We start from the raw sequence: 25269 nt of genomic DNA on the forward strand, positions 1-25269 counted from the left end.
GTGGTGGACTTCCCAGTGTTGGACATGTTTAAGATTTGTCTGGACAGGGTGCTGGGATATCTAGTCTAGGTCATGCTTTGCCCATCTTGCATTCTATGTATCCATCAATTAAAAAATTGGTGTTTCCTGCATAAAACCCAGAAGTATCCATGTCTAAATCTGTAAGCTTAGAAAAAAGTAAAAAGAAAGTGGAAAACCTAATATGGCTCAAAACCTAATATGGTACATACGTAACTTGTATTGTCACCCTGTTACAGCTTTGAACACTGCATGCAACAAATGATTTCCAGCTTGATTTGCTGGTGGTAACCAAAGCACGTGTTGCTGTCACTGCTACCATGAACCCACCTACACTCCTTGTGCAGCCAAACTACATGCAACAAGCTCCCCCAGATGCGCACCCCGGCTGCACGGGGCAGGGAGTGTCTCTGTTTCAGCAGGGAGCTGCTGCCAAGGATGTCTAAAATGCTGCTGCTGGCACCCACGTACTATGGCAGCGCTCCAAGGGACAATTCAAGCCATTTGCTTCATATTTTAGGTCTGACTCAGGCCGTGCTGGGTGCCAGGCAGCATTCCTGGGTGGTGCTGCACCCCCCGCCTGTGCTGCTGCCTTGGAAGGACAGGCACCTCCTTTTCTGTGTTCTATCCCAAGCCCTGGATGCACTAAATGCTTGTTTGGAACCAACTTATCTGACTAAAATTAACATTGTTGTTGGAAAAATATCTAAAGCACCATAAAATACCCGGCTGTACCATTTGCTGAGATGTGGTGGGAAGTTTTCCTTGAAAATTACAAATCAGAAGTTTTTCTTCATTGCTGATAGATACACGGTGTCCTGATGCACTGGGAAACACTATCCATTTCCTAAGTGGTTTTGGACTTTAATCACTTATGATTCCTCTGCCTATGCTCAGCACAGGTCCTACTTAGACAGGAAAGTGCTGCTATTAAACAAGAACACAAGATAAGCTTTGCCCATTCAATTCACAGTGTAGCAGAGGAGGCCCCCAAAATCCATTTGAAGTTAGGTTTGAGAGTGGTATGAGCCCCACCAGCCAATAATGTCCATATAGATCATGGCCGTGCAAGGGAGCAGTCCTGACCTCACCTGTGAGGGTGTCCAAACCTGGCCATGTGCAGACCAACTTGGCTCTGCTTTGAAGGTGTCTCCTCTTCCCTATGGGTCAGAGGGGCTCTCTTCATAGGGAGAATAATGGTATTTTTAGCAGATTATTGAGGTATGTGGGAAATTACTTGCACATGGAGAACTGGGAGTGGATCACTTAATGTTACATGCCATTAAGTGCCGGTACATGCGGTGTGCACTCAATTACTGCTATGCCATTCAGCCAAGGTCTCCAGCATGGCTGTGCTGAAGCTCTAGCAGGACGCAGTATGACACCGAAGGATGTTTTTGCTTGCCTGTTTCAATTCATTAAGCATTGCTGAATTATCTCTCAGGCAAGAAAGCCATCTGCTGAACCAGGAGACTAAGAGACAGCAGCACCTCACCACTTGGGAGTTTAACTCACAACAAGCCATGTTGCATCCTAATGTGGCAGATCCAGGAGCTGTAGAGCTGCTCAGAAGGCGTTTGTTTGGCTCCACACAGTGGTTCAAATCTGTACAGCTGCCACAGAACAGACTTCTCTGATTTTTTAACCCAAGAGTCATAGTAAAAGGAAACCAGTGTGAGTTCAAAGCAGTGGTTTTCAGCGTCCCACAAACCCGGTTTTGGTTTGTGAACTCCTCCAGCTGCTTTCCAGTCGATGCAGAAGTTTAAGCTGGGTTGAAGTTTGTCGTATAATCACTTTGCTTTTCTTAGCCATCTCCCCCACGTCCCATAGATGATATTCACAGACCACTCTAGGGTCTACTGGCAGCACACCAACAGCCTCCACTTGGACAACCATCAAGAAGATCAACCGTGTACAAGCATGTTATACAGCTGCCCTGTGCAGTCAGAGTTACCAGAGCTTTCTTAGAGTCTCTGTAGTGGGACAGGGCTTGAGACAGAGCCAAACAGAAAAGGAGAGGAACAGAAGGGAGCAAAGCCAGAAGGAAATTGAGCCAGCAAGTATTCAAGTAGGCAGTGGGAGAGGTACCTGGGGCAATGAAGAGGTTTATTTGCCACCATGGCTTGTTAGAATGGTCCCAAACATAGGGGGGCTGTGCTGTCCCAGGTGGTTTGATGGTAAACAAGGATATGTTGGTGTAAGACAGCATTTCTCTCATTATATGGGAAATTGGTGTACCAATAGCCATCTTAACAAAAGTCCTCTGTAGCCAGGGAAGTTGGCAGATGTCAGTGTGAGTTCACAATTAGAGGAGAGTTCGTTTGAGCACTTCATGAGCCAGTCCCTTGATTTTCTACATATTCACACAATATGCTCATTTTCTTTAAAGAAAGGGGTGATTTCCATTTGACTGTGAGACCAGTGTAATGCTCCCAGCATTAGCAGCCCCAACAATAGTTTCCCACTAACATCCCTATAAAAGTAGGCAACTTCAGAAAGAAAAAGAAATTTGACTTTTTTAAGCTCCTTGCACACCTGCAGCTCTTCAAAAGTCACATTGTGCAAGTAAAGTGTTTTCAGCTGTTGCTGCAACAGCTTGTGCTGGTTACGGATAAGGAACATCCAGCTGCCACTCTCAGTCTAGAGTTCCAGGCAGAATGGGTTTCTCCTTCCTTACACCATAGTCAGTATTTGTGAGCAGCTCAGGGCTGCTCTGCCCTGCAGTATCCCTGGACCTGGGTCACCCTGCAAAATGCATCCACCCTTCCCAGCTCCTTATGGTGGTGAAATACCATTTGCAGATCAGCCTGGTTGTGTTCTGGAGCTTCACACGTGGGGTGCAGGCATTACTATTGCAGAATGTCATCTTCCTCCTCCTCAGGCACAAACAATTTTCTGGCTTTTCTAAAAAAAATGAGCATGTTAATGGCTAATTTCAGATGTGTTTCCCTTTAGGGAACTCACTAGGATGTAGCTGATAGCAACCACTCCCTCCCCAAACATTTAGATAAAATATTGCAACCCCTAAAGGAATAATCTTATAGACAAACATTTAGGACCTTTCACAGCTCGCACTAGTCTGCCTATTAATAGTCACTCCATTTTCACAGTAATAGGGTAGGTAGGAGCTACATACATCTAGAACAGGAGAAAGCAAGCTCTCTAAATCAAACTAATCCCTTTTCCACGCTGCAGGGTCTACAATACCTCTAAGCAGCTTTAAATCTCATTAGCAAAGTGCTGCAGTGCAGGAGAGCCATTTAATTTCTAACACACTATAGCAAAAATATATCTAGAACTGCTACATAATTGGTGGTTATTTTCTTCTGAAAGGTTTCCACAGATACAGAACGGTCTTGATTTCGTGGAATTTGAAACCAAGATGATGCGTTTTCCTGGTTTATTTGGTTCTTTGCTATTTCTCTCATCCTCTTGCTGTCATCAAGAAAGGGGGAAAGGGGAAGGAAAGCAGGAAGAGCCAGGCAAAACTATGCAAATCCTAGAAGGAACAAAAATCTGAATAATTGTTATATCTTTTTTTCTGGTTGGTGTTTCCCTTGGGGTTAATGTCACTTCAGCAGCAGTTTCTGGGAGTCATGGGGAACCTGAAAACTTCCCCCCCCATAGTACAACTGTCATTTGTTGCTGTAGTCAACTATAGTCATAATATTTTCCTCTTCTTTATATCCTCTAGATGGTGCTTGTGTATCACTTTCTACACGAAGTAAGTCATGCTGCCACTAATCAAGCTTGGAAATGAATTTGGAGTGCTGTACTATAGAACACTAGGAGCAGAGGGTTGTGTTGGGCAGACTGGGTGCTGAACTACTCCAGGCCTCCACCAGAGAAAATGGTTGTCCTTAGCCTCTTCCCAAACGTGGTGTATATAGCACAGAAAAAATCCTACTTCACATTTTACTGCAGAGTATGAAGATCGAAATGTGATTTCTCTGTATCACGCCTTGACACACTGGTGATGCACAAGAGTTACAGAGCACGCAGCACATCAAGTGTATGTCTAAAAAATACATGGGAAACAAAAGATTCCTGATCAAAAAGGCATTTCCCAAATGCTCCAAGTCCATGAACAACATTGCCAGATCTTGCAGCTCAGAGCAATCACAGAAAAGTGGGAGCATGCCTCTGGGCCAGAGGAAGAAAGGAGATTTCAGGACAAGAGGCTGGTGCAGGGAGGGAAAGCAAGCAGTATTCTGCATCATGAGCTGAGAAAATGGGTACCTCTGAGTGGGTCTGTATACATTCTAGAAAGAAATAACCCTCCCCCTCAACCCTTTATGATTCCACTCTTCACTCTGGTTCAGTACATGGGATCACCTAGAAGTACTGAAATGCAAGAGAGATGAAATTCTGGCCATCCTCCTCCTTTACTCAATTTCAACAGTATTAATTCAATTTGTGGATAACCAGTATAGTAACACCCTCAGCCCAGCCTTCTCTACCTGTGCCCACCTGGAACTGGCCAAGTCATTTTGTTTCCTCTTTTGCATTCACACTCTTCAAATATTTGCAGACAAGCAACCTGGCTAGCCTCTGTTTGGACTCCTTATCTCTACAGGTTTCGGTCCTTAAAAATTCCCTCTTCCCCTCCCCACACCTTCTCTCTATACTTACCAAGGGGTAGTCATCAAACATACTCTCTGGGAAACAAAACTGCTATTTATCCAGCTCTTAGCTTGACATGCAGTGGGCTTTGCTGGGGAAACCTGACCATTAAATAGGAAGACAGCAGAGAGCAGCTATGCTCCATGGAAAATTGCTCCTGCTTCAGTTCTTGGACCTACAGATACTTGCAGCCACCTTGCCAGGAGATGTGCACCCCTGGGGCTGCCAGTATAGAAACTTGGAACAGGAGCAAGTATAGTGTAGGAACAGGAATAGGAATCACTGCTTTTTAAGGTCTAAAAAGCCTTCTGCACCCAAAGCTTTCATTGGTTTTTTTGCTTGTAAACGTTTTATGTGCAGGAAGCACCACCTAAAGACTGTAAATATAATGGTTAACTTCTCACTAGCTGAGATAAGATCCCATTTTTATAGATGGGGAAGGTACAGTGACTTTCACCCCTGGTCACGCTGGAGATAGGGAGCAGGGGTTACCAGCTTGCCTCCTACCTGGTGATATAATTTTCTGGTTTTGGCCTAGGCTAGGGCTGTATCCTTGCCCTCTGCAGGTCACACAGACAAGTGGCCATCTCTAGCTCTGCCAAGTTCACACCTTTTATTGCTAATAAATTAACTCATCATACTGCTTTGAGAGTACCAAGGAGACCTTACATCTTTTGTTTAAAAGATCACGTAAGCCGTAAGTGGGTTCAACTGCTCAACTTTAAAAGTCGGTGGTGTCTCCGTGGCCACATACGCTGCAGCAATAGATATCCAGCATCAGATTTTGTGGACAACTCTCTGCACAACTCTCCAACAGTATAGAGCCTGATCTCAGAAGGAAGGGAAGGAGTTTTAAACCATCTTCATCCAGACTCAAACCTGACTTTCAGCACACTGAACACACACAATTACTTCCCATGTGTAAATAGGCGTGTCTGCAAAAACACTGGTTTTCCCTTGCTCCTGATTAGAAGCGTATCTTAAAGGGGCAGAAAAAAGCAAATAAGGTGGGAGTAGCACAAGGCAGTGCCACAGTCCCAGTGGCAGCTCCCACCAGCTCCCTGCCTCCATCTCTCAGGTACATCTTGGGTACATATTTGCTCTTCTGGTGCCTCCTCCCTCCAGGGCTGTTGGAGCACTTAGGGCAGCTGCCAGCTCTACCCCTATTACCTGCCAGCTCTACCCCTAATACAGCCTGTTACCTGCCTCTATTCACCTCCTCTTGTCCAGGAGGCAAAGACAGAGCCAGGAGGGTGGCCAGGCATGTCCAGGGTTGCAGCAAGGCTGTGCCAAGAAAGAGCGGCCGCGGATGGGCTGGGATCCAACAGGAATGCCATCAAGTATTTGAAGCAGGACTACGAAGCCCTGAAGCAGCAGTGCCTGCAGGCTGGCACTCTGTTCAAGGATGAGGAGTTCCCAGCCTGTCCTTCCGCGCTGGGCTACCAGGACCTGGGACCGTATTCCTTCAAAACCCAAGGGATAATCTGGAAGCGCCCCACGGTAAGAGTGCTTTATAACTACCTATTTTACTGAGTTCAGATCTAATCCAATCCCACCTGAACATCCGTCCTAAATCAGTGGTGACCCTGAATATCCACTATTCCTGTATGTTTTGTATTTGTTTTTTTCTTCTATCTTGCTATAGCAGATGCAAGGTTGAAAAGGGTCTTCTAAAACCTTTATAGAGCGAGGAATCCTATAATTGCTTCATGGGAACCTGCTTCCTCCCTGTTCATCCTAACCCCTCAGAGTTACAAGTCCAGGGTGCAATCCAGAGCTGGGTACAAAAGCTCCTTGTGCATCCAGACAGACCACATGGCACCCTAGGAGCCATCGACTGATTGTAACAGTACCTACACCAAGGTCTTCCCACTGTGCACCCCAGGAAAGCAGTCTCATACTTAAATAAAATCCTCTACCTCTCTTCAAGCTACCTCTAACAGTTAAAGAACAACTGACTGGAACTGTTGTTACTGTTGTTATATCCTAAAAAAGGCTTTACATTTAAAAAAGGTCATTTTCATCAGAAAAGATTAGATGCTGATTTTTTTTTTTTAAACAACAAAATCAGGGCTTTGGAGATTTTTCTGCACACACATTTTTCAGTCGTTTGTTTCTGTCCCTGCTTTGCTCCTCCTTTGTTGTTTTGTTCCTCCTTGCAATATCAATAAAAACTGAAAAATGGGAAGGAAGGAAACCCCCCAAACAACTTCCCTTCCTCTGATGGGGGAAAAGGAGAGTGAGAAGAAAGGAAAATATCAAGGCTTCAAGTTTTACTACGTTTTTCACTTGAAAACTGAGAACCAGACAATTGCAGGTTTAATAACTCCAAGTTTCTATGCTGGCAACCCGATTTGTCTCTCAGCACCTTTCTCTGGCACCTGGATGTTTCAGCATCAAGTACCCTGGACGTGTCTCTTGGCATTACCCATCCTGGGCAAAGATCAGCCTCAGAAAACTCAGTAAATCAGACTCGGGCTCCTCATTCAAGAACAAAATTGTGTAGAGACACAGTCACAAGTGTAGTGGGGTAAGGAATAACTGAGGTCTGAGATCCAACAGAGGTGAATGTCCCAGCCCTGCCCGTGTGGGACCCCTCTGCCCTCCTGGCACTCGGCAGAGACACAAGCAGTTTATGGACACTTAATCCACAGGAACCGGGACTCACTGGCTTATCTCTATGCATGGGGAAGAGCCCAACCCTGCTGCAAGGTGCCATAAACTCTCTGCTTTGCTCCCCTATGGAGAGCCCTGAATTTGACCTACTTCTGTGTGTTGCAGATGACTCCTGTTGGAGGGTACAGCCCTGCTCATTTCTGGGACTTTCTCAACTGGTCAGCAGGTTTCCATCTGCAAACCCTGCCTGCAATTGCAGGCTGATGGGATCACTGTTCACTTACCTGCCTGCATTCAAAGAGGCAGCAGGACCCAGGGAGCAATCTGGAGGAGACCTGCTGGAGAAATGCCTGCTGAAAAATAAACATCCACTATGGCCAGCATCCCCAGGCTGTGACTGCTGTTGTGCACACAGTGAATGTTAGACACTCTGCCACCAAAGACTTATCTTCTGATTTCAACAGTGGGCTTATAGAAAGGGAAAAGGTGGAAATGCAGTTTTGTACAAGGTGTATGAGGCACTCTCCAGTGGCTCAGAAAGGGCAAAGGGTGAGAAATGAGTCACACGCAGCTGACTGCTACCAGGTACACTGCTTTGGAGGGAGGTAGCCTACTCTCGACTCCTATCCACCAAGGCAGCTGACCAGCTGGGTAACCACAGAAGCAAAAAGGATGTAGCTGAGCTCACACCTATTGCAAGAGAAGATTCACAAACTGGCTCTTCATCATGCACCAGAAGTCCTGGGTTGCCCCACAGGATGCTCAGAGCTGACAACTGATGCTCTCCGGGAGAGCTGGTACTGCCTAAGCCTTTCTTAACCCTGCTTGCCAAGTTAGGCTTCCTATACTGCCTCTTGCTGCCATCCAGAAGCTCATGGAAAAAGCTCAGGAGAAAGGGAAGGCTTTTGTCTCTAAGGAGACAATATTAGCTTCCTAATTCAGGACATGAATTGTTGGAGGCTTTCGAGTTGGGATAAGTGGGACAGTCATTCCCATAACCTACTTGGCTGGCCCCAAAGGGCCGGGAGGAAAGGGAGGTCTCTAATGAAAGCATTTATGTGGTTGGCCTCCCAGGAAGTAGGGGAACATGCTCCATGCCAGTGGCAGTGGAAACTCAGCACAGCTCCAGAGCCAGAGCCAGCAGCAATGGTCACAAACTCATTTGCACTGACCCAAAACCACAGCGAGGTAAAACAAGATGTAAATGCTGAGGTTGAATTTTCACCTCTGTCCCCACCATAGCAAAAAGTCTCACCAATATCACTGACACTCTCAAGTAGCAAAGGGCTTCAGGCTTTGCCTTAAAAACGTACACGCAGCCTTCAACAAGGCAATGTTGTTCTGACATCAGAGGTCAAAGGATATCTTTTTACTGAAATGTTGAAGATTTGTAGTACTTTTTTAATATTGAAACAAGAATCAAGAAATGGGAATTTTTCAGACCAGTAAGGGTGATGCATACTTTGAAAATGTGTCTTTCAGGAGTTATGTGCCAACCCTCAGTTTATGGTTGGAGGAGCTACTCGGACAGATGTCTGCCAAGGAGAGCTGGGTATGTACAGTGCTTCTGAATTCTGGTTTGAAGAAGAAATAAAAATCAAGCTTCACTTAAAAATTCCTCATACACAGACCATTTTACTGTCTGTCTCCAAGACATAGCATGGAGAAAGGCAGATACCCAAGAAGGGGGCTCATGCACCGGCATTGCTGCCTGAGACAGGGTATATATGGGCTTGTAAGAACTATGTCAAACCCGGGAGACACCAAACCATCTCCTGGAGGTAGGAAGCTAATTATCCTGCTGTGGGGAGAAGACTAGCTTGCTTTTCAGCTCTTGAAGCAGAGCTGGACACCATTCTAATCATGCGAGCACTTATTTTGCAGCAAGAGATTGAGCTTCATGTCCATCCCAGCAAGAGCAGCTCCAAAGACTCAGGGAACAAGGGACACCAGGGAAGTTTCACCCTGTAGCCTAGTCATTAGGAGGCAGAGCAAGTTCCAGCCTTAGTTTTATACAAAACAAATACACAACAACCAAGGAACAGAGCAGGAACTGGTTTATTCCAGGGGTGGGGCTATGATGTGCCATTTTATGCCAAGCAGGATGGCCCATCTGCTTGCAAGTATGAGTTATAAACAAGCACTGCGTTGTAAAAAAGGAGCAGAGCATGTAAACTTTGTAATACCATCCACAAGCAAATTGTTCCAAGCTCTTCTATTGTCTAAACAGAGCTCCTATGCAAGTAGCCAGAAGGGAGCTTTATCCCCCCTTTGAACAGCTGCTGCTGCAGCTTCCTTCTCTGCCTGCCTTGCTGATAAGATCCAGCTCCAGAAGACAGCAGCCGCAAGCTCCCCTGACTACATATAGAGGCAAGAAGGCTGAAACTCTTGTAATGAGAATTTGATAGATTAGACACAGAGAAACAGCCTTTCTCCCTCCCGTGCTGCTTACTGCAGTTCTCCTGACCTTACTGGTCTTCTAGCCCATCCATTGTGCAAATGAGATTCAAACAATTTCTGCAAGTCATTGGCAATAAATAATACAATGCTGGTCCTGTAAACATAGCACCATTAAAGCAATTGCTGAAATATTCCCTGGTGTGTGGGCTTCTGCTCCAAATGCTAAAAATAAGATGCCCAATCATACACTTCCACCAGAATATTTGTTTGGTGGATACTGAAATAGATGATGGGGAAATCACTTACTGTATTTTAGGGGAATGGTTCAGGTAAGTAATAAAAGTGACATTTCTTGTCACCTCCAATCTGGGAAGTTTCTATAGTAGTGTGTATATATATATATTTATAAAAGATTGTATGCCTGAAGTAAAACCTCATTTTCCTTGACAGTTTACAAGCTAAAGAACTGAAGAATATTACCTGCTCTTAAACTAGAAGAGGTCAATGCGTTATTTGTGTTGAGCCTAGAAACCGAATGCAAATACCCTGAGCCTCTCTTTTGATTTCTGTCACCTCCTGAATGTCTCTGTGGAGTCCCAGTCCTTTGTGCTAAATGGGCTTTCATTAGAGAGCAGTGCCAAAATCCAACTAGAAGTACTGTACCCAAACAGAATCTGGGGACAGTGCCTGGCTCTGGGCTTTCCCAAGCCAGCCTTTAGCGGGAAGTACCCCAAGTGCTAGTCCTGAAAGCTAGGACTTTAGAAGAACCCCCTTAACCTAGAAGAACAACTCCCCTCCCCCAATCTGCTTTTGTTAAGAGCTTTCTTTTCACTCTCTCTCTCAAAAAAAGGATAAAATAATCAAAGATAGAATCATAGAATCATAGAATGGTTTGGGTTGGAAAGGACCTAAAGATCATCTAGTTCCAATCGCCTGCCACAGGCAGAGACACCTCACACTAAACAATGCCCCCGAAGACTCTGTCCAACCTGGCCTTGAACACCGCCAGGTATGGAGCATTCACAACCTCCTTGGACAACCTGTGCCAGCGCCTCACCACCCTCACAGTAAAGAACTTCCTTATATCTAACCTGAACTTCCCCTGTTTAAGTTTGAACCTGTTACCCCTTGTCCTATCACTGCAGTCCCTGATGAAGAGTCCCTCCCCAGCATCCTTGTAGCCCCCTTCAGACACTGGAAGCTGCTCTGAGGTCTCCACGCAGCTTCTCTTCTCCAAGCTGAACAGCCCCAACTTCCTCTGCAAGGCTGTTTACATTCACTTTTACACACACTGACCCTGCACAAAAACAAACTTCAGGCATGGGACTTTCCCTCTAGCGTTCAAGTATTTGCTTTACATCTCTGAAGCATACTATGCTTTTTTGGTATTTGATCCAGTACCTTGAATATCAAAGTCTTTTTAACTAAAGCCCTCATGTAAAACACTTCCACTGAAACAGACCCTGATTACATATTTACCTAAGCCACGTATGTGACCTGTTAACAAGTCCTTTAGGGAAATAGAGCCTATTTTTAATAGTCTGCTCTGACATGTTTCTTTTCTTAAATAAAAAAAACCAAAAAACAAAACACTGCAGGTCTGGGCTTATATGAACAAAAGGAACAAGAAAACCCAGAGTTAGTCTCACTCCATTAAACTTATTTCTTTGACAACAGTGTAAGCTAGATGAATATCAGCTTGGGAAGTTTGATGGGAACTTGAAAGAGGAAATATTTTAAAGGTTCTTTGAACCATATCTTTTTGATAGCCTAGTAACAACTTGCAATGCAGTCACATAGTCTCAGTTATTAAAGGTGACTTATGAAGTTTTCTTGCAGCTAAGTTAACCCCAGAACTGTTTGCAGAAGTTCAAGAAGCAAATGGCATATGTTTAACTTAAATAATATAAAACACACTCAAACCCTCTCAGTTTAATATTAGCTTTCCAGATTCATGCAGTTTATATTCAGGGGGCACCTTTTGTCCTGAAGGAGGCTCAGAGAGTACTCCAGGCACTGCAGTTCCTTGGCCTGGGCTATCAGCTGGAGAAGTCTCCTGAAGCCAGTGCAGATGCAGCAGTTCGCACCAGCTGAGGAGCCCACCCCATGTGTGCTTTGTCTGTGTCTTGTCTTCAGGGCAGATCTAAGAAGATTATGGGTAGATTGGAGAACAAACCAAAGCCTTATAGCTCTGAGGTAGATTTGATACCTTCTGAGTGAGCCTTTGGAGCTCCTGTAGGCAAGAAAGTGCTTAGTTGTTCTGGATTTGTTCAGTTATTTTGCTATAGACATTAATATGTCTTCTGATGTTCAATCCCATGGGCACTGGAGATCCTTGTTCTACATGCCTTGTATCTCAAAAAACATATTCACTGGCAACTCTGAGACCCCAAAGAGAAGAAAGCCTGTTCCTTTGCTGGGTGCTCCTTTGCCTTTCTGTGCACAGCTGCAGAGCTTAATTCATTTCCATAGAAAAATTCAGGAGGCCTTCTTTAGAAATGTCAAAGCAGGAACAGCCTTTACTGCCAGAAATTATAAAGCTATATGTGCTTCCTTGATGTCTGGTAGGTTATGAGCTCTGGAGAAGGGTTTCCACTGGAGACTAAAGCTGAGAGTCAAATCTGCTTGAGAAACTGAGAAGTGAGAGACAGCACTGTATTTGGGTCCCTACTGAACATCCTTCTGAAACAGCAATAAGACAGGGTACTGTCTGGAGAGAGATACTTCTGTCAAGGCCAGACAGAAGCCTTGGGCGACATGGTCTAGGGTGAGACATCCCTGCCCATAGCAGAGGGTTGGAATTAGATGATCTTAAGGTCCTTTCCAACCCAAACCATTCTATGATTCTTCTGGCCAGTTAGATATTTGAACCAGACACCTGGACTTCTGGCTGAAACTCACCATCAGTAGGTCACTGAAGAGTTTATATGCTCTGTGTCTAGACACTTTGATGGTAGCTAAACCAGAAATGGAGCGTGGCTCTGTAGCAACTGAAACTAATCAGATTTCTCATTTATTTTCTGGCCTCTGTGAGGGCAGCATGCTTGGGTAAACATCATCAATACAGAGGAGTCGCTCAGCTCCCAGGTCACCAAGGATTCAGAATTCTCTGCAGCAATTCGATTATCTCTCTAAACCAGGAGGTGCCTGTGTAGCACTGAGAACACGAGCCATCTCCGTACATCTCTGAGCAGCAAGTGATTTTATTTCAAGCCCACTAAAAGTCACAGTAGTTCTCCAAGATCATGTGGATATATATGTGTATGTATGCATGTACACAGAGCTAGGCTTCGTGTTTACCCTTTCCACCAAAAACTCAAGGTCAGAATTGCTTATTTCAAACTAAAAATAAATAAATAAATAAATAAATAAATATTGCACATTACCAACATTATAAACTACTTCAGATCCAGGAATCAAGCTGGCTTCTTTTTAGCACATTCAGCAGCAGTGGTAAACACTGTAATTGGCACTTGTCTGAAAGTTCTGTTCATGAAATGTGAGGCTGAACACAAAGCAGTGTATGTGCCCATAGGTGATTTAGCCTTGCAGGGATAACGGCAAGAAAACTTTGTTAAAAATTCATTTCTATAAGCTGAAAGGCTACAACTTCAAACACAGTGGGCAAAAATGCTATTTGATATTGGCATTTTTCTGACTATAACTCATATACGTATTGGAAATGCATTCTAATTAAATATTTAATTCATTGGCCAATTGGCCTCATTTTCCTCTCCCTCCAAAAATTAACTTTTTAGGAAAGGAATCAAATAGTTTCCTCACAGTTCAAAAGATTACTCATAACCTGCAGCTGAATCAGAACAAGTTTGAGTTGTCCTACACAAGCTGCCTTTCTAGGGAGCTTGTGCTTTTGCACTGTCCTGTAGGCACAGCCACAAACAAAACTGAACTTTGCTGCTGGCAAAATGCTGTTGAACTTTGAAGAAGGGAACAGGTACTGTCAGCTTGTACTTTTTTAGGACTAGTAATACGTTATCCAGTAGGGCTGAGAAACCTTATTAATAGGCCAGCATCCCATTGTGGTGTATAAGAAGATAAGAGGTAACCTGTGCGGTTTAGGCTCCATCCTGGAAGCTCTTTGGTACAGACAGATTCCTGCATCCTCTTTAATTTGTCACAGGGGCTTGAATGTCATGCATCGCTTGTATATAAAGATGTTTCCAAACCATGTGCCCCTAGGCACCCCATGCAAACCTTCTTTTTTATCAAGCTACTGCGCAGCAGCCAATTCCCAGCTGGTTCCTTTTGGAGGCCATGGTTGGTATTTGTTCAGCCACAAGCTCAGCCAAAGATATTAGGCTCCCAAGCAAGGTTTAGAGATAGGACTTGTATGTTTTCCCAAGTGAATTCTTCCAGCACAATTCTTTCCATGCGTGTTTTGAGCAGACTTGCCCCTAATGCTTCCCTGGGAGGTTAGATTGCATGGTGTGCTTGCAGGAGGCAGAAGCGTCAATGTCACTCACTCTCCCAAATGCCAAGAAGTTAATTCATACTGTAAGATAGCTGTAAAGGATTTCACACTGCATTTGGCATCTTATGGAGTTGAGATTCTGGAATTGTTTAGTTCTGAGTCAGGGAAGTAAATAATGTATTTAAGGAAATCCCTCTTATTTCTCTGATTCTTCTGCCTAATTGTGCTTTAAACATACACCATCCTCAGCGAAGTCCAGAGTGGTTTCCTCTTCACTGGCTGTGAAAACCTAGCCAGGACCAGGAAGGGGAAACCTTTACAGATGTTGCACGTTGGGAAAGCACCAACTTGTCACTGCTGCAGACCTTCTCTAGTCTCACCAAGAGTGGAGGGACACCACAGGGACACCAGGACTCCCACCCTGCCACCTTCTGTGCTCCACAGCATGCCAGGAACATGCAGGGCAGCAAGAAAGTCTGGGTTAGTTGAGAAAATGAGAGCTTCAGTTCTAACCTTATAAGGCTTTTCCTCTGAAGAGTCATTCTCCAGACTTATCACCATTATTCCTACCTTTCCAAGAAAAAGGAGAAATTATAACAGCATAAGGCATACACCTGTACTAGGGAAAGCCTAAAAGAAGTACATACAAAGCAGATCTGGGTGTTCTGTCTCATATTTTCCTGCATCTACATTTTCTTGGGAGTTTCTTGAAGCCTTTTTTCCCCCAGCTTGTGCTCTCCTAATTGAGCTTATTTTATAGATATGTACCTAAGGCTGGGAAGAACCTTCCAGACCAGGGAGTTGATCCCTCTCCCACAGAATGCAAAATAACTTCTAAAATAATTAGGTTGAAGATGGACTTTAGGTTTTTGCTCATAGTTGCTCTAGAGGCTGAGGTTTTCAGACTCTCTCTTCTATATGCACAGCAGCAGCTCTTTCCCATTTCCAGTTTAAACACATCACAACCCTTTTATTTTAATTTGTCTGCTCTCCTGTAAAGGAAATCTTACGTTTCAAGTAAGACCTCTTGGCTCAAACAGCTTTCCTGCAAAGTAGCATTTAACCTGCCTCACACTTCCTCTTCAAACTTCGCTTGCATAGGATGAGCAGAACAAAACTTCCACCTCTTCTCATAAGAAAGGCAGGTGGAGGGGGAGAAGGAGGTAATCCAGACATTTTTCTATCCCCTTGCAGCTTGAATGCTCTTTCCTGAAGCAAGAGCTGTTATGCCAGTTACTTCTGCAGAATATGCACATGCATAAAGAAACTATGTCTTGGCACAGATAATCCACAGGAAAATGTTAGCACCTTCAGAGCAGTTTTATTCTCCTAGACTTTCTGCACACCTCGGGAATAACAGAATCACAAAAGTCCTTCCTGCTGCTAGCAGCGTGCAAACACTGTAAGAAACCCAGCAGTCACTGAGTTTCTACCTTTTATGTGATGATAGAAGCTTCTACTTATCCAACCTCCAGTCCACAACAAGCAGGTAACTAAGCCTGCAAACAGCTCCAGCTGCAAGATGCGCAGCCTCCAGGGAGGGTGTCCATCCTTACCAGGACAAGGAATAGGCCAGACAAAAGGCTCACCTCCTTACAGTGTTCCCAGGAGACTTCAGCTTCCATTAGACTCTTGGGCAAATCTGTAGTAATAGCTCTAAGTGCTGGTTCCAATTCAGACCTTTGAAGAATGGGCTAAGGAGGAATAGCCACCCAAATTTTCGTGCTATCCATCAAATAATCTCCAAAAGATAGAAATGGAAATCCCACCACCCTTATATCAATCCAGAACTTTTTGCCTCTCCTGGACACCTTCTAAACCCTTGCCTCTCACAGGTGTGGTGGCTTGGGTCTAGTTAAAGTACCACAGTTTGTTAACACCGTAGTGCCCAGCAGGCTTTACAACCCACATACCCCAAAAGCCTTCTCTCTCTGGTTATGTTCTTGGTCTCCTAAGGACATTAACAAGCTTAGATAAAGCAGCCTGCTTTCACACCTTCATTAAAAAAATCAAAATAGCAAAGCCCAAACTAGACCATTGAAATTACTACCATGATTAGCCTCCGAGGCCCCAAGATACCTGCGTGGTCTGGGTAAGTGGAAAATGAGCAAAATAGATAAATAACACAACAAAACAGATTGCTGAACCAATACTGAGTCTGGCAGGACCTTGCAAAACTCTTAATGCTGGCGTTTAAGTCAAGATGGGAGCGTGACATAATGGTGTAAGGATCAACTCAGCAAACTCCTATTTATTAATGAACTTTTCTGCATGTATCATATGTGGTTTTAGGCGATTGCTGGCTCCTGGCCGCCATTGCATCTCTCACTTTGAATCCAGACATTCTGTACCGCGTTGTTCCCAAGGCTCAGAGTTTCCAGAAGGACTATGCCGGGATCTTTCATTTCCAGGTACCTATATGATCAGGGTATTGAGAATAAAAGAGGAAAACGCTAGTATTTAGCTTGTGTTTGGCACAGGCTAAATATTCAAGAATTGCAGCATGTAAGTGAAATTGGTGGGGGAGAGAGAAAGAAAAGAACAAGAGTTAAATAATGTTAAATGATATCTGCTCACTGTCTAGGTTCTGCTTTCTTACAGCTGATAGGGCTCAGTGAGCTATACAGGCTTTATAAGTTCAGCCAAACTGTCATGCCATGTAAGTCAAGCAAAGCTCTGTCACTGCCAGCTGCCAAGAGTGAATTCAGGCTGATGTGGTTCCTTCTTCCCCTCCTGTCCCTTCCCTGTGGCTTTGCCTGGATTTCCTTGCCTGCAGACCCAGTGTGCTGGGACTGAGGCAACATGTTTGACTGGAGGTTAGACTGGAGGTGTGAGCAATATGGATTCATCCTGCAAAGATAAAGGAGGTGTTTTGGTGAGGACAGATCTTTTTTCTTTTCAGGACTGCATCAGTTATGGAGTGTTTCTAGAGTTCAGGCAAAAAGTTAACATTAGCAATGTTTTACACATTCCCAGTATTTTCAGAGAGGATTAGCACTACTGAGTGTTTCCCTTTGGGTGACCTCTCCTTGCAGCAGTTTTACAGGGGCATGGTTGTTTTATTTTCCAGTGGGTTGGGCCTTAAAAGACTAGGCAAGAAAAAATACTTTAGAGTAACCTGAATTGGATTCTCTGAATTGATCTGAATTGGAACCAGCACTTAAAGCTATTACTACACACTAGCTTTCTGGACTCTGCACCATGTAAGCTCTGCATGGAGCTCAGACAGTGTTCCAGATGTAATGTGCAATAAGTTGCTGTTAATATTACCTGTCAGCAAAATTGAATACGTTAAGAAGCCTGCTCAGTGTTTCACAGGGCTGGGAGGAGTTTGCCTCTATCACAAGGGAGAGGAGTCCAACATGGGAATGAAACCTTACAGTGACTTATCCAGGGGGAGCTGATGACAGGCGAAGGGATAAGAAGATAGTAGAGCTATTATGTGTGCACCAGCCCTCATCACCTTTTCCTGTCTTCTTTCCACCAGTTCTGGCAGTACGGAGAGTGGGTGGATGTTGTGGTGGATGACAGGCTGCCCACCAGGAACGGGAAGCTGCTCTTCGTGCACTCGGAGGAAGGCAACGAGTTCTGGAGCGCGCTGTTGGAGAAGGCCTATGCCAAGTATGGTGGCTAAGCAGGAGGCAGCACTCCTGGGTGTGCAGAAGTTGACTGCCTAAGTGGCTGTGGTGTTAGGCACAATGCCCTTCACTCAAATACAGACTCCATTCCACCCATCATTTACTTATCTAGTTCCATAAAGGGTATTGCCTACTGTCTGTTTCAAGGGTCTTTACTGCTAGTGCTCCAGGTCACACTGATGACCGATACTGAACTATAAACCCTTCTTTCTGCAGTGCCGATGCTTACATTGATATAGCTCTTGTCATCTCTCCCACAGGCTGAACAGCTCTTATGAAGCTCTCACAGGAGGGTCCACTATAGAGGGTTTTGAGGATTTTACTGGAGGCATCTCTGAGTCCTATGAACTGCGGAGGGCTCCTTCAAACCTATATCAAATCATTCGGAAGGCTCTGAGAGCTGGGTCATTGCTTGGCTGTTCCATCGATGTAAGAGACTGCTGCTGCTTTACTCTACTCGCTCTGCTTCTCAGGGCTCTGGTCCATACTGTAGCAAAAGCTCAGACCAATATCAGACATAGGTAGGGAGGTCTGAAGTAAAATCAAACTCTAATTAATGGGAGACTTATTGATTTCAGTTATAAAAACATTGGACTAGGTTCTAAATAACCAACTCTCATCATGCCTCCCTTTTTACAAGCATATGATAATACTTACAGCCATGAACTGCAGACTTCCCAAACTTTGTTTTCATTCTCTGAGTATCATTTCTCAGTCAAATTCTGTGTAATTTCAGCTCCAGATCCTTGACTGACAGAGACAAACTCTTTGAGACACTTTGTTATAGCCTGTAGTCTGATTCTGGCTTTAGTTTTCAGTCTCAAAGATTATTAACACATGTAATTCCAACTCTCTGAAGTTACAGATGATGTTTGTACATGCTACCAAAACTTCACACCTTTCACATCCCATTTCCTTATGTTGGTTGAAATCCTGATTCATGGCATATAAGATTATTCAAATTATTCAAATATTATTGTTCAAATTTTGGTATGTTGAATCTCAACTGTGGCAGACTAGAGCTTAGTTCACACAAACATGTCTTTGCAGGTTACTGGGTCTGTTACCTGAGCTGGGAATTGGATTTAGGTTTCATTGTACATTCTTCAATTTCTGCTGTGCTAGGACTGCATATTTAAGGGCATGAAACTGTAGAGATGAACTTCTGTTGTGGATCTCACCTCTATTTAATATACTTTGCATCAAGAATATTGATATTCATTCTGCATACCGCTTTGGATATCTTCCCCCATATTAATTTGCTCGTGAAAACAGAGTTCATACACAATGTGTAGTCCTAAATGAGTATACTTTTATTGCCCCAGATAACATCTGCATCTGAAATAGAAGCAATCACAAGTCTGAAGTTGGTAAAGGGACATGCTTACTCTGTCACTGGAGCAGAGGAGGTAAGCCAGCCTCTCCAGGGCTATCATACCAACCAGCTTGGGGTTGCAATACTACACTGCCTTCAACTTTCTGATGTCTTTCTGTGACTAACCAAATAGATGTGTTGCTAACTGATGCACCCTCTTACAGAAAAAGGAGAGTACCTGCAGAACTTAGTCAGGCCAGAAGCTCTGTACTGGTAGCTATATAACTATATAACTATATATATATAGTATACTATGCAGTCTGCAACTTGTATTATACCAACAGACTGGAACACAAAATGTAAAGGTGGGCCAAGCTGTAACTGAAATGGAGGGTACAGAAAGGAGAAACAAAAGAGGCAGCTGTTTCCCCACATGTTTGTACTTCATGAACTGGAAGCGTATACTTTGCCAGTCAGCACTAATGGGGAAAGGAGTAAAAGGCTCTTTCAGGATCTGTGCCATTAGTCTCACCTTCGCAGTGAGCCCTAGGTACTCCTGCTCCTCTGAAACTGAAATCCTTACAGAGGTGCCCATGCCAAATAACCTCTTTCCAACCTTGCTGTGTTGTGTGATGTCTCCTGCTTTTGAGTATGTAGATATTCTGCTGTTTTGTAGCTGATGTTTTTCCTTGCAGGTTGCTGTCATGATATGAAATGGTGAGTGCTGCAGCTAATGGCTCACTTGGTGGCATGGGATAATGTAAAATAAGGGTGGAAGGTATCTAGGTATCTTTTAACTATTGCAAATTGTAATGGACTGCATCACTCAAGTACAAATCATGTTTTATCCTGTCTGAAAAGCAATTGCCCTGTGATGATTGGAATAATGGAAGTGCTCACGCTCTGCTTGTTGTGAATCTTTTAGGTATATTACAGAGGACGGCTAGAGAAACTAGTGAGGCTTAGAAATCCCTGGGGTGAAGTGGAATGGACTGGAGCTTGGAGTGATAAGTAGGTTTTTATATGCCCCTGCTTCTCTCTCTTCAGTGTATTTTGGTATCTTTTAAAAATTAAATTGGGACTATGGAGTTAATCCAATCACAAAGCACATTTAGGATAGATACTAAATCAGTTGGAATAAAACACTATTAATTTATTAGCAAGGTTAGATATTGATCTGCTCTGCCCAGTGGACATTCTTCCCTGCCTCAGGCAGAGCTTTCTAACAAGAGAGAATAGCCCATGTTTTAATTGTGAGCAGATCAACACAAGCCATATCCACATCATTTTGCAAGATAACTTTTCTGAGATTGATCCTACTGATGGTGCCAGGACCTTAGTAGAATATGCAAACCAATCCCATTCCTGGGAATTACAGCAGAGATGAACCACAATGTGCTTCTGCTTCAACTCTAAGGTTGCTCTGCTCTAAAACAGACCAGTTTCTACCAGAGAATCTTAAAAAACATGGGGATGTTGACTAAGCAAATGACCGGGAAGTTTGAAAATGTCTCAGAAACTGTCAGGGCTTCAACTGTCTTGGAATCCAGGAAACTGACAGTGACAACACCTCTTCATTTTTGTCTTTAGAATGGTGTAAATTTTACTTTAATTGGGGCCACAATATATTCATTCATGCAACACTTGGAGATTCCAGTTTCCTCTCCTGACTGACTGCAGTCTTGGTGCTGATGTTGTATCACGCTTAAGGATAGAAAATAGAGATAAACATTACAATTATTCTTCTCTTTATCAGAGCCGCTTTGCTCAGCCCCAAGCTGAGGTGCCTCAGGCACGTACACATGCCATATCCTGATTTTATTATACCTGTTTTACCATGAGACAACGCTGCTGAGGCAGGCACAGAACTGCATGGACACGTTGGAGCAGATCAGAGCAGAATCAAGCCTTTGCTGCACACGAACATCAGGATGGCAAAGGAGCAATCCTGTTTTCTGCAGTACTAATTCCATTGTTTTGCTTTCTTGTTCTTTTCTGACCCCAGTAGCGGAGCTTCTATCATTTCCCTAGGGAGACTATCAGGCATCCCAATAGATCTTACAGTGGAGAAGCTCTGCCTGACTTTCAGGCTGCAATATTTGTACATTCTGGCACCTGGCAGTGATGATTCAGCTTTAGGCTTATTTGCTGCAAATATGGTTGCAATGTGATTCCAGCCTCGTATAGTCAGGTTGCAGTGTGTACTACCATTGGAAGGGGCGGAAGGTCTGGTTGCTGAAGAAATACATACTCCTTTATCAGCTGTAACCAAAGAGAGAGCCTAACCCTCTGATCTCATTGCAGAATAACACACAACATCTGAACAGCTTGCTTTTGTGCTTTGTCCTCAGGGCTCCTGAATGGAATTACATTGATCCGAAACAAAAACAAGCTCTGGATAAGCAAGTAGATGATGGAGAGTTTTGGTGAGAATTGTTTATTTAGATCAATCTTCAGGGCATTTTACATGCATGTGTGCTCTTTAAGCAGTCCTTTCAATTGGGTGGAGAGAAACTGCCAGCACCAAGGGGGTTAATAATGACATGCATGCATTGTTAGACTCTTGTTTATCTCCCTTCCCATTCAAATATTACCTTTTATTAGAGCTTGCATAACTCAGTGCTTATAGAAAATATAGAGACCAGATGGTAATAAAATTAATGAGGTGGCAAGAATGAACCTCAGCTGCTCTGCATTTTGAAGTTTGTATTTTTGCCTAAATGCTACACACTAATGAAAAGGTTTAGATTACCAGCTTGGGAAGAGTCTGTTTACCCAGACCTAATGGAAAGCCCATCCCACGTAGTTGATTATATGGATCAGTACTGAGCTCATGTCACTCTGTCCTAGAATGGGAAGATAAACGGCCACCATCTTGCAGTGCAATCAGCTATACGGGCCATAAGGCACTGAGAAATGAGAATAGACCTCTGCTTGCGGCATGAAGTGATCAATGACTGTCACTCATGCAAACGTACAAGGAATGCTAAAAATAAACATCAACCATAGAATTAAAGCAAAACAGCAAACTGAAACTGTTCTTCTACAGAGTGACACTTTCATAAGGGCCAACTTCTATTCCCATTAAGTGGCACCTCCTTGCACATTTTTTCCCACCAGTTTTAGTAAATTTACTTATGAAGCATGATCACAAGAGATTGCCCACTGCTGGGGATGACAGAAAGTGGTATGACTGAGCCCAGTATGTGTAACAGCCTTTGACAACTATCTCCGGGAGACACAGCTCATTAAAGGAGTGGGAAATTTGTCTCCCAAAAGCCAGTTCCAAGATTCAGAGTTCAATTAAATGTGGCTTTGGGCAGCTCTGTAGTACTGATGTTTGCTGCCCTGTTGGGAGAGACATCCATTTGCGGTCGCCTTGACTGTTGCAGGCTGATGGACTAACCCTGGTCTTTTCGTATGCCAGGATGGCATTTTCAGATTTTCAAAGGCAGTTCACCCGGCTTGAGATCTGCAACTTGACTCCTGACACACTGACAAGCAACGAGGTCAATAGATGGGAACTGACCCTGTTTAATGGACAGTGGAGACGCGGTTCGACTGCTGGGGGCTGCCAGAACTACCAAGGTGGAGACCCAGCTAAGTGGGCATTTGGTGAAATACCAACCAAAACACTAAAAAAAATACATGCTTGTGAACTGGAGGGGGCTTTGGTGGGAAGGGCTTGGAGATACAGCTCTTTCTGTGTGTTTTAGACAGTAAGAGAAAGCTTGGCAGTCTAACTGAAGATCTAATTCACACTTATTTCCTCATTGGGGATTACCAACCCACTAAGCAGTTAATTCATGTCTGTAGTCTTTTCTTTTTTCACTGTCTGCTTTTCCTGCTTACGTGGCTTTTGCTACTGACTGGAGTAATCCCCCAAAGGGTTGGGCAGGCCAGGGAAGTGTCACAGTTCAGTGGCAGTGTTGTTTCCCATTCATTCTCAGGTTAGATCTCTGGAGGAGAGGCTGTCTGGCTTTTGATCGTCTTGCAATAATAACAGCTTCGGCCAAGGACGTTTCCTGGAGATAAATGACTGTCTGGAATTAATGATATCAACTCCTCCCTGTTGGTTATTAGTCCCCAGAAAACACTTTGGTGCTTTGATTTACCACGGCTCAAACTGATATTCAGCAAAACCCCATGTAAAGTAATGGAAAGGACTGGGAAAACTCCAGGCAAAAGTCCTTCCAAAGAGATATTCTCTGTAGTCCTAGTGACAGCTATCTTGGCTACAATGACAACAAAATCTTCTTCTTTTTGTCTCACCTTGGGAATTCTTAGCAACATACTGGACCAATCCCCAGTTTAAAATCCGGTTGGAAGAACCAGATGATGACCATGAAGGGAGTTTGAATGAGCCATGCTGTACCATACTGGTAGGCTTGATGCAGAAGAACCGCAGGAGACAGAAGAAGATGGGAGAAGCTCTGCTTAGTATTGGTTTTTCACTCTATCAGGTAAAGTTTGATCCTGAATGAAGGCTTTAGTCCCTGTTCAGTTACGCAGGAAAAAATTAGCAATGTGCTACATCTTGATATTCAGCACTACAGTTCAATAAGAACTGGATTTTGCAAGATGATTCAAATCCTCTCATTTCTTCCTGACCCACATAATATGGGAAGATTCAGATAAATTTAGGCTCAATTTTTGTCCCACTTTAACAGGAGAGCAGTGTAAAACTAGAGGCAGTAATTTAGCAACAGTCTCATTGAGAGCCTTCTCTTACAAAATCTGAATGGGGGCAGGCTCAGGGTGCCTGGCAATTCCAGATAAGTGTTTCTGATTACAGCCTATGGTTAGTGCTCAGTAGTCACTTTCTTTTTAGTTCTTATTTTCCTCTTGCATTTAAAAACTGTTTTCATTCATTGTCTACCATGGTATTGTTCTGGTTCAGTATTTTTTTTGCCTTTTTTCTGGTTTTTTGATTCTTCCAGTGCTGCTTCTGTCTCTAAAAATATAATGTAGGGAGAATCTACAATATCACCTCTAATTTCTGTGATGTGAGGGGAGAGAAGCAAATACAAAAATTTCCAACCAGTATTATCATTCCCAATATCATGTCTGGAGACAAGCAATTAAATGTTGTATAGATTCTTACTGGATGAAGATCATTAACCAGCACAGGTGGGAGCAGATGGGAATGGCTGACTTTTGCTAATATATCTTGTGCAGCATGGTTCAAAACTAGGAAAGGTTTTCCCTAGTGCCTAAGTGTCTGCATACACAAATGGTTCTCACTGAGCACATTTCTGAGTTGCCATCTGTGTGGTACCAACCAGCCTGGGCTATTGGCATCCTGAGTTTACACGTTAAGGATGTTTGTCTGCTCACATCACCGAGTACAACCCTGGAGAAGTTAGCAGAGCCTTTGTGCTTTACATCTATTTCATCCCATCTGCCTCCTTTGTGACTTTTTTTCCATAGTAGGGTAGACTTGGTGACTCTTAACAAGATAAAGACCTTCTTTTGAAAGACATTGCTGCTAAGATACCTCAGCTAAACATCCAGCTATGATCTGTGTTACTTGGGTCATGCACTGTTGTAGATTTACATCATAGCAGCTGATGCTGTGGCTGAGGAGGTCCAGTTAGGACAGCATAGATGGTGACCTAAAGCAGATCCCTGCAAGGGAAGGTGAAAAGATTTATGTTTAAGTCTACTTGCCCTACCGAACTTTTGTAAGTCATAAAGCTCAAACTGCCTACTGATAATAATTGTGTGTCCATCACCAAGCTCCTGGCCTTCTAGTATGCTAGTTTTAAGAAACAAGACCTGAGGTTTCCAGGGGCCATCTCAGGCCCCAGAATGATTGTATGGGTAATCTTTTCAAAAGGTCTTTTGGGACTTGGGACTACACTCTCTTTGGCTGTCACTGAAATCTGTGCTTTCAAGACAACTAATTGGTTTTGGAAAAGCTACCTTGTATTTGTAGGTAAATTAACATAGGAATTTAGTTAGTTTAGGAAGGGCCAAATCTTGAATCTGTTACTTGTTACAATTGCCTTACAACAATCTCATCATCCTCAGGTTGACTGCTGTGATGCTGGCCTTCTATTTTCATCATATTGCAGTAACAGTAGGCTTTAGATTTTAGGTATGCAGCGATAAATTCTCAGTTTGTTTTCAGTTAGCAAAGTGGGGTTAACTTGTTGACCTTCCTGACTAAAGACCTTCCTGATTTAAAGGCTTACCCAAATATTTCCAACCAATAGTATCATTGA

The 25269-nt window shown here is 43.6% G+C and overlaps 1 protein-coding gene across 1 annotated transcript in view; it reads left to right on the forward strand.

Moving 5' to 3' along the window:
* The first annotated feature begins 5659 nt into the window (after positions 1-5659).
* Positions 5660-25269, forward strand: part of LOC115613900 (calpain-8-like) — a 30647-nt gene continuing 11037 nt past the window's right edge. The window contains exons 1-11 of the mRNA XM_030499955.1: positions 5660-5719; positions 5872-6141; positions 8740-8809; positions 16382-16500; positions 17577-17710; positions 17988-18156; positions 19053-19136; positions 19968-20053; positions 21394-21468; positions 22470-22630; positions 23330-23505. Of these exons, the coding sequence (XP_030355815.1) occupies positions 5905-6141; positions 8740-8809; positions 16382-16500; positions 17577-17710; positions 17988-18156; positions 19053-19136; positions 19968-20053; positions 21394-21468; positions 22470-22630; positions 23330-23505 (1311 nt within the window). The 5' untranslated portion in view covers positions 5660-5719; positions 5872-5904. The remainder of the gene's footprint in view (positions 5720-5871; positions 6142-8739; positions 8810-16381; positions 16501-17576; positions 17711-17987; positions 18157-19052; positions 19137-19967; positions 20054-21393; positions 21469-22469; positions 22631-23329; positions 23506-25269) is intronic.

This window comes from Strigops habroptila, chromosome 10, assembly GCF_004027225.2.
Source record: "Strigops habroptila isolate Jane chromosome 10, bStrHab1.2.pri, whole genome shotgun sequence".
Lineage (NCBI taxonomy): Eukaryota > Metazoa > Chordata > Aves > Psittaciformes > Psittacidae > Strigops > Strigops habroptila.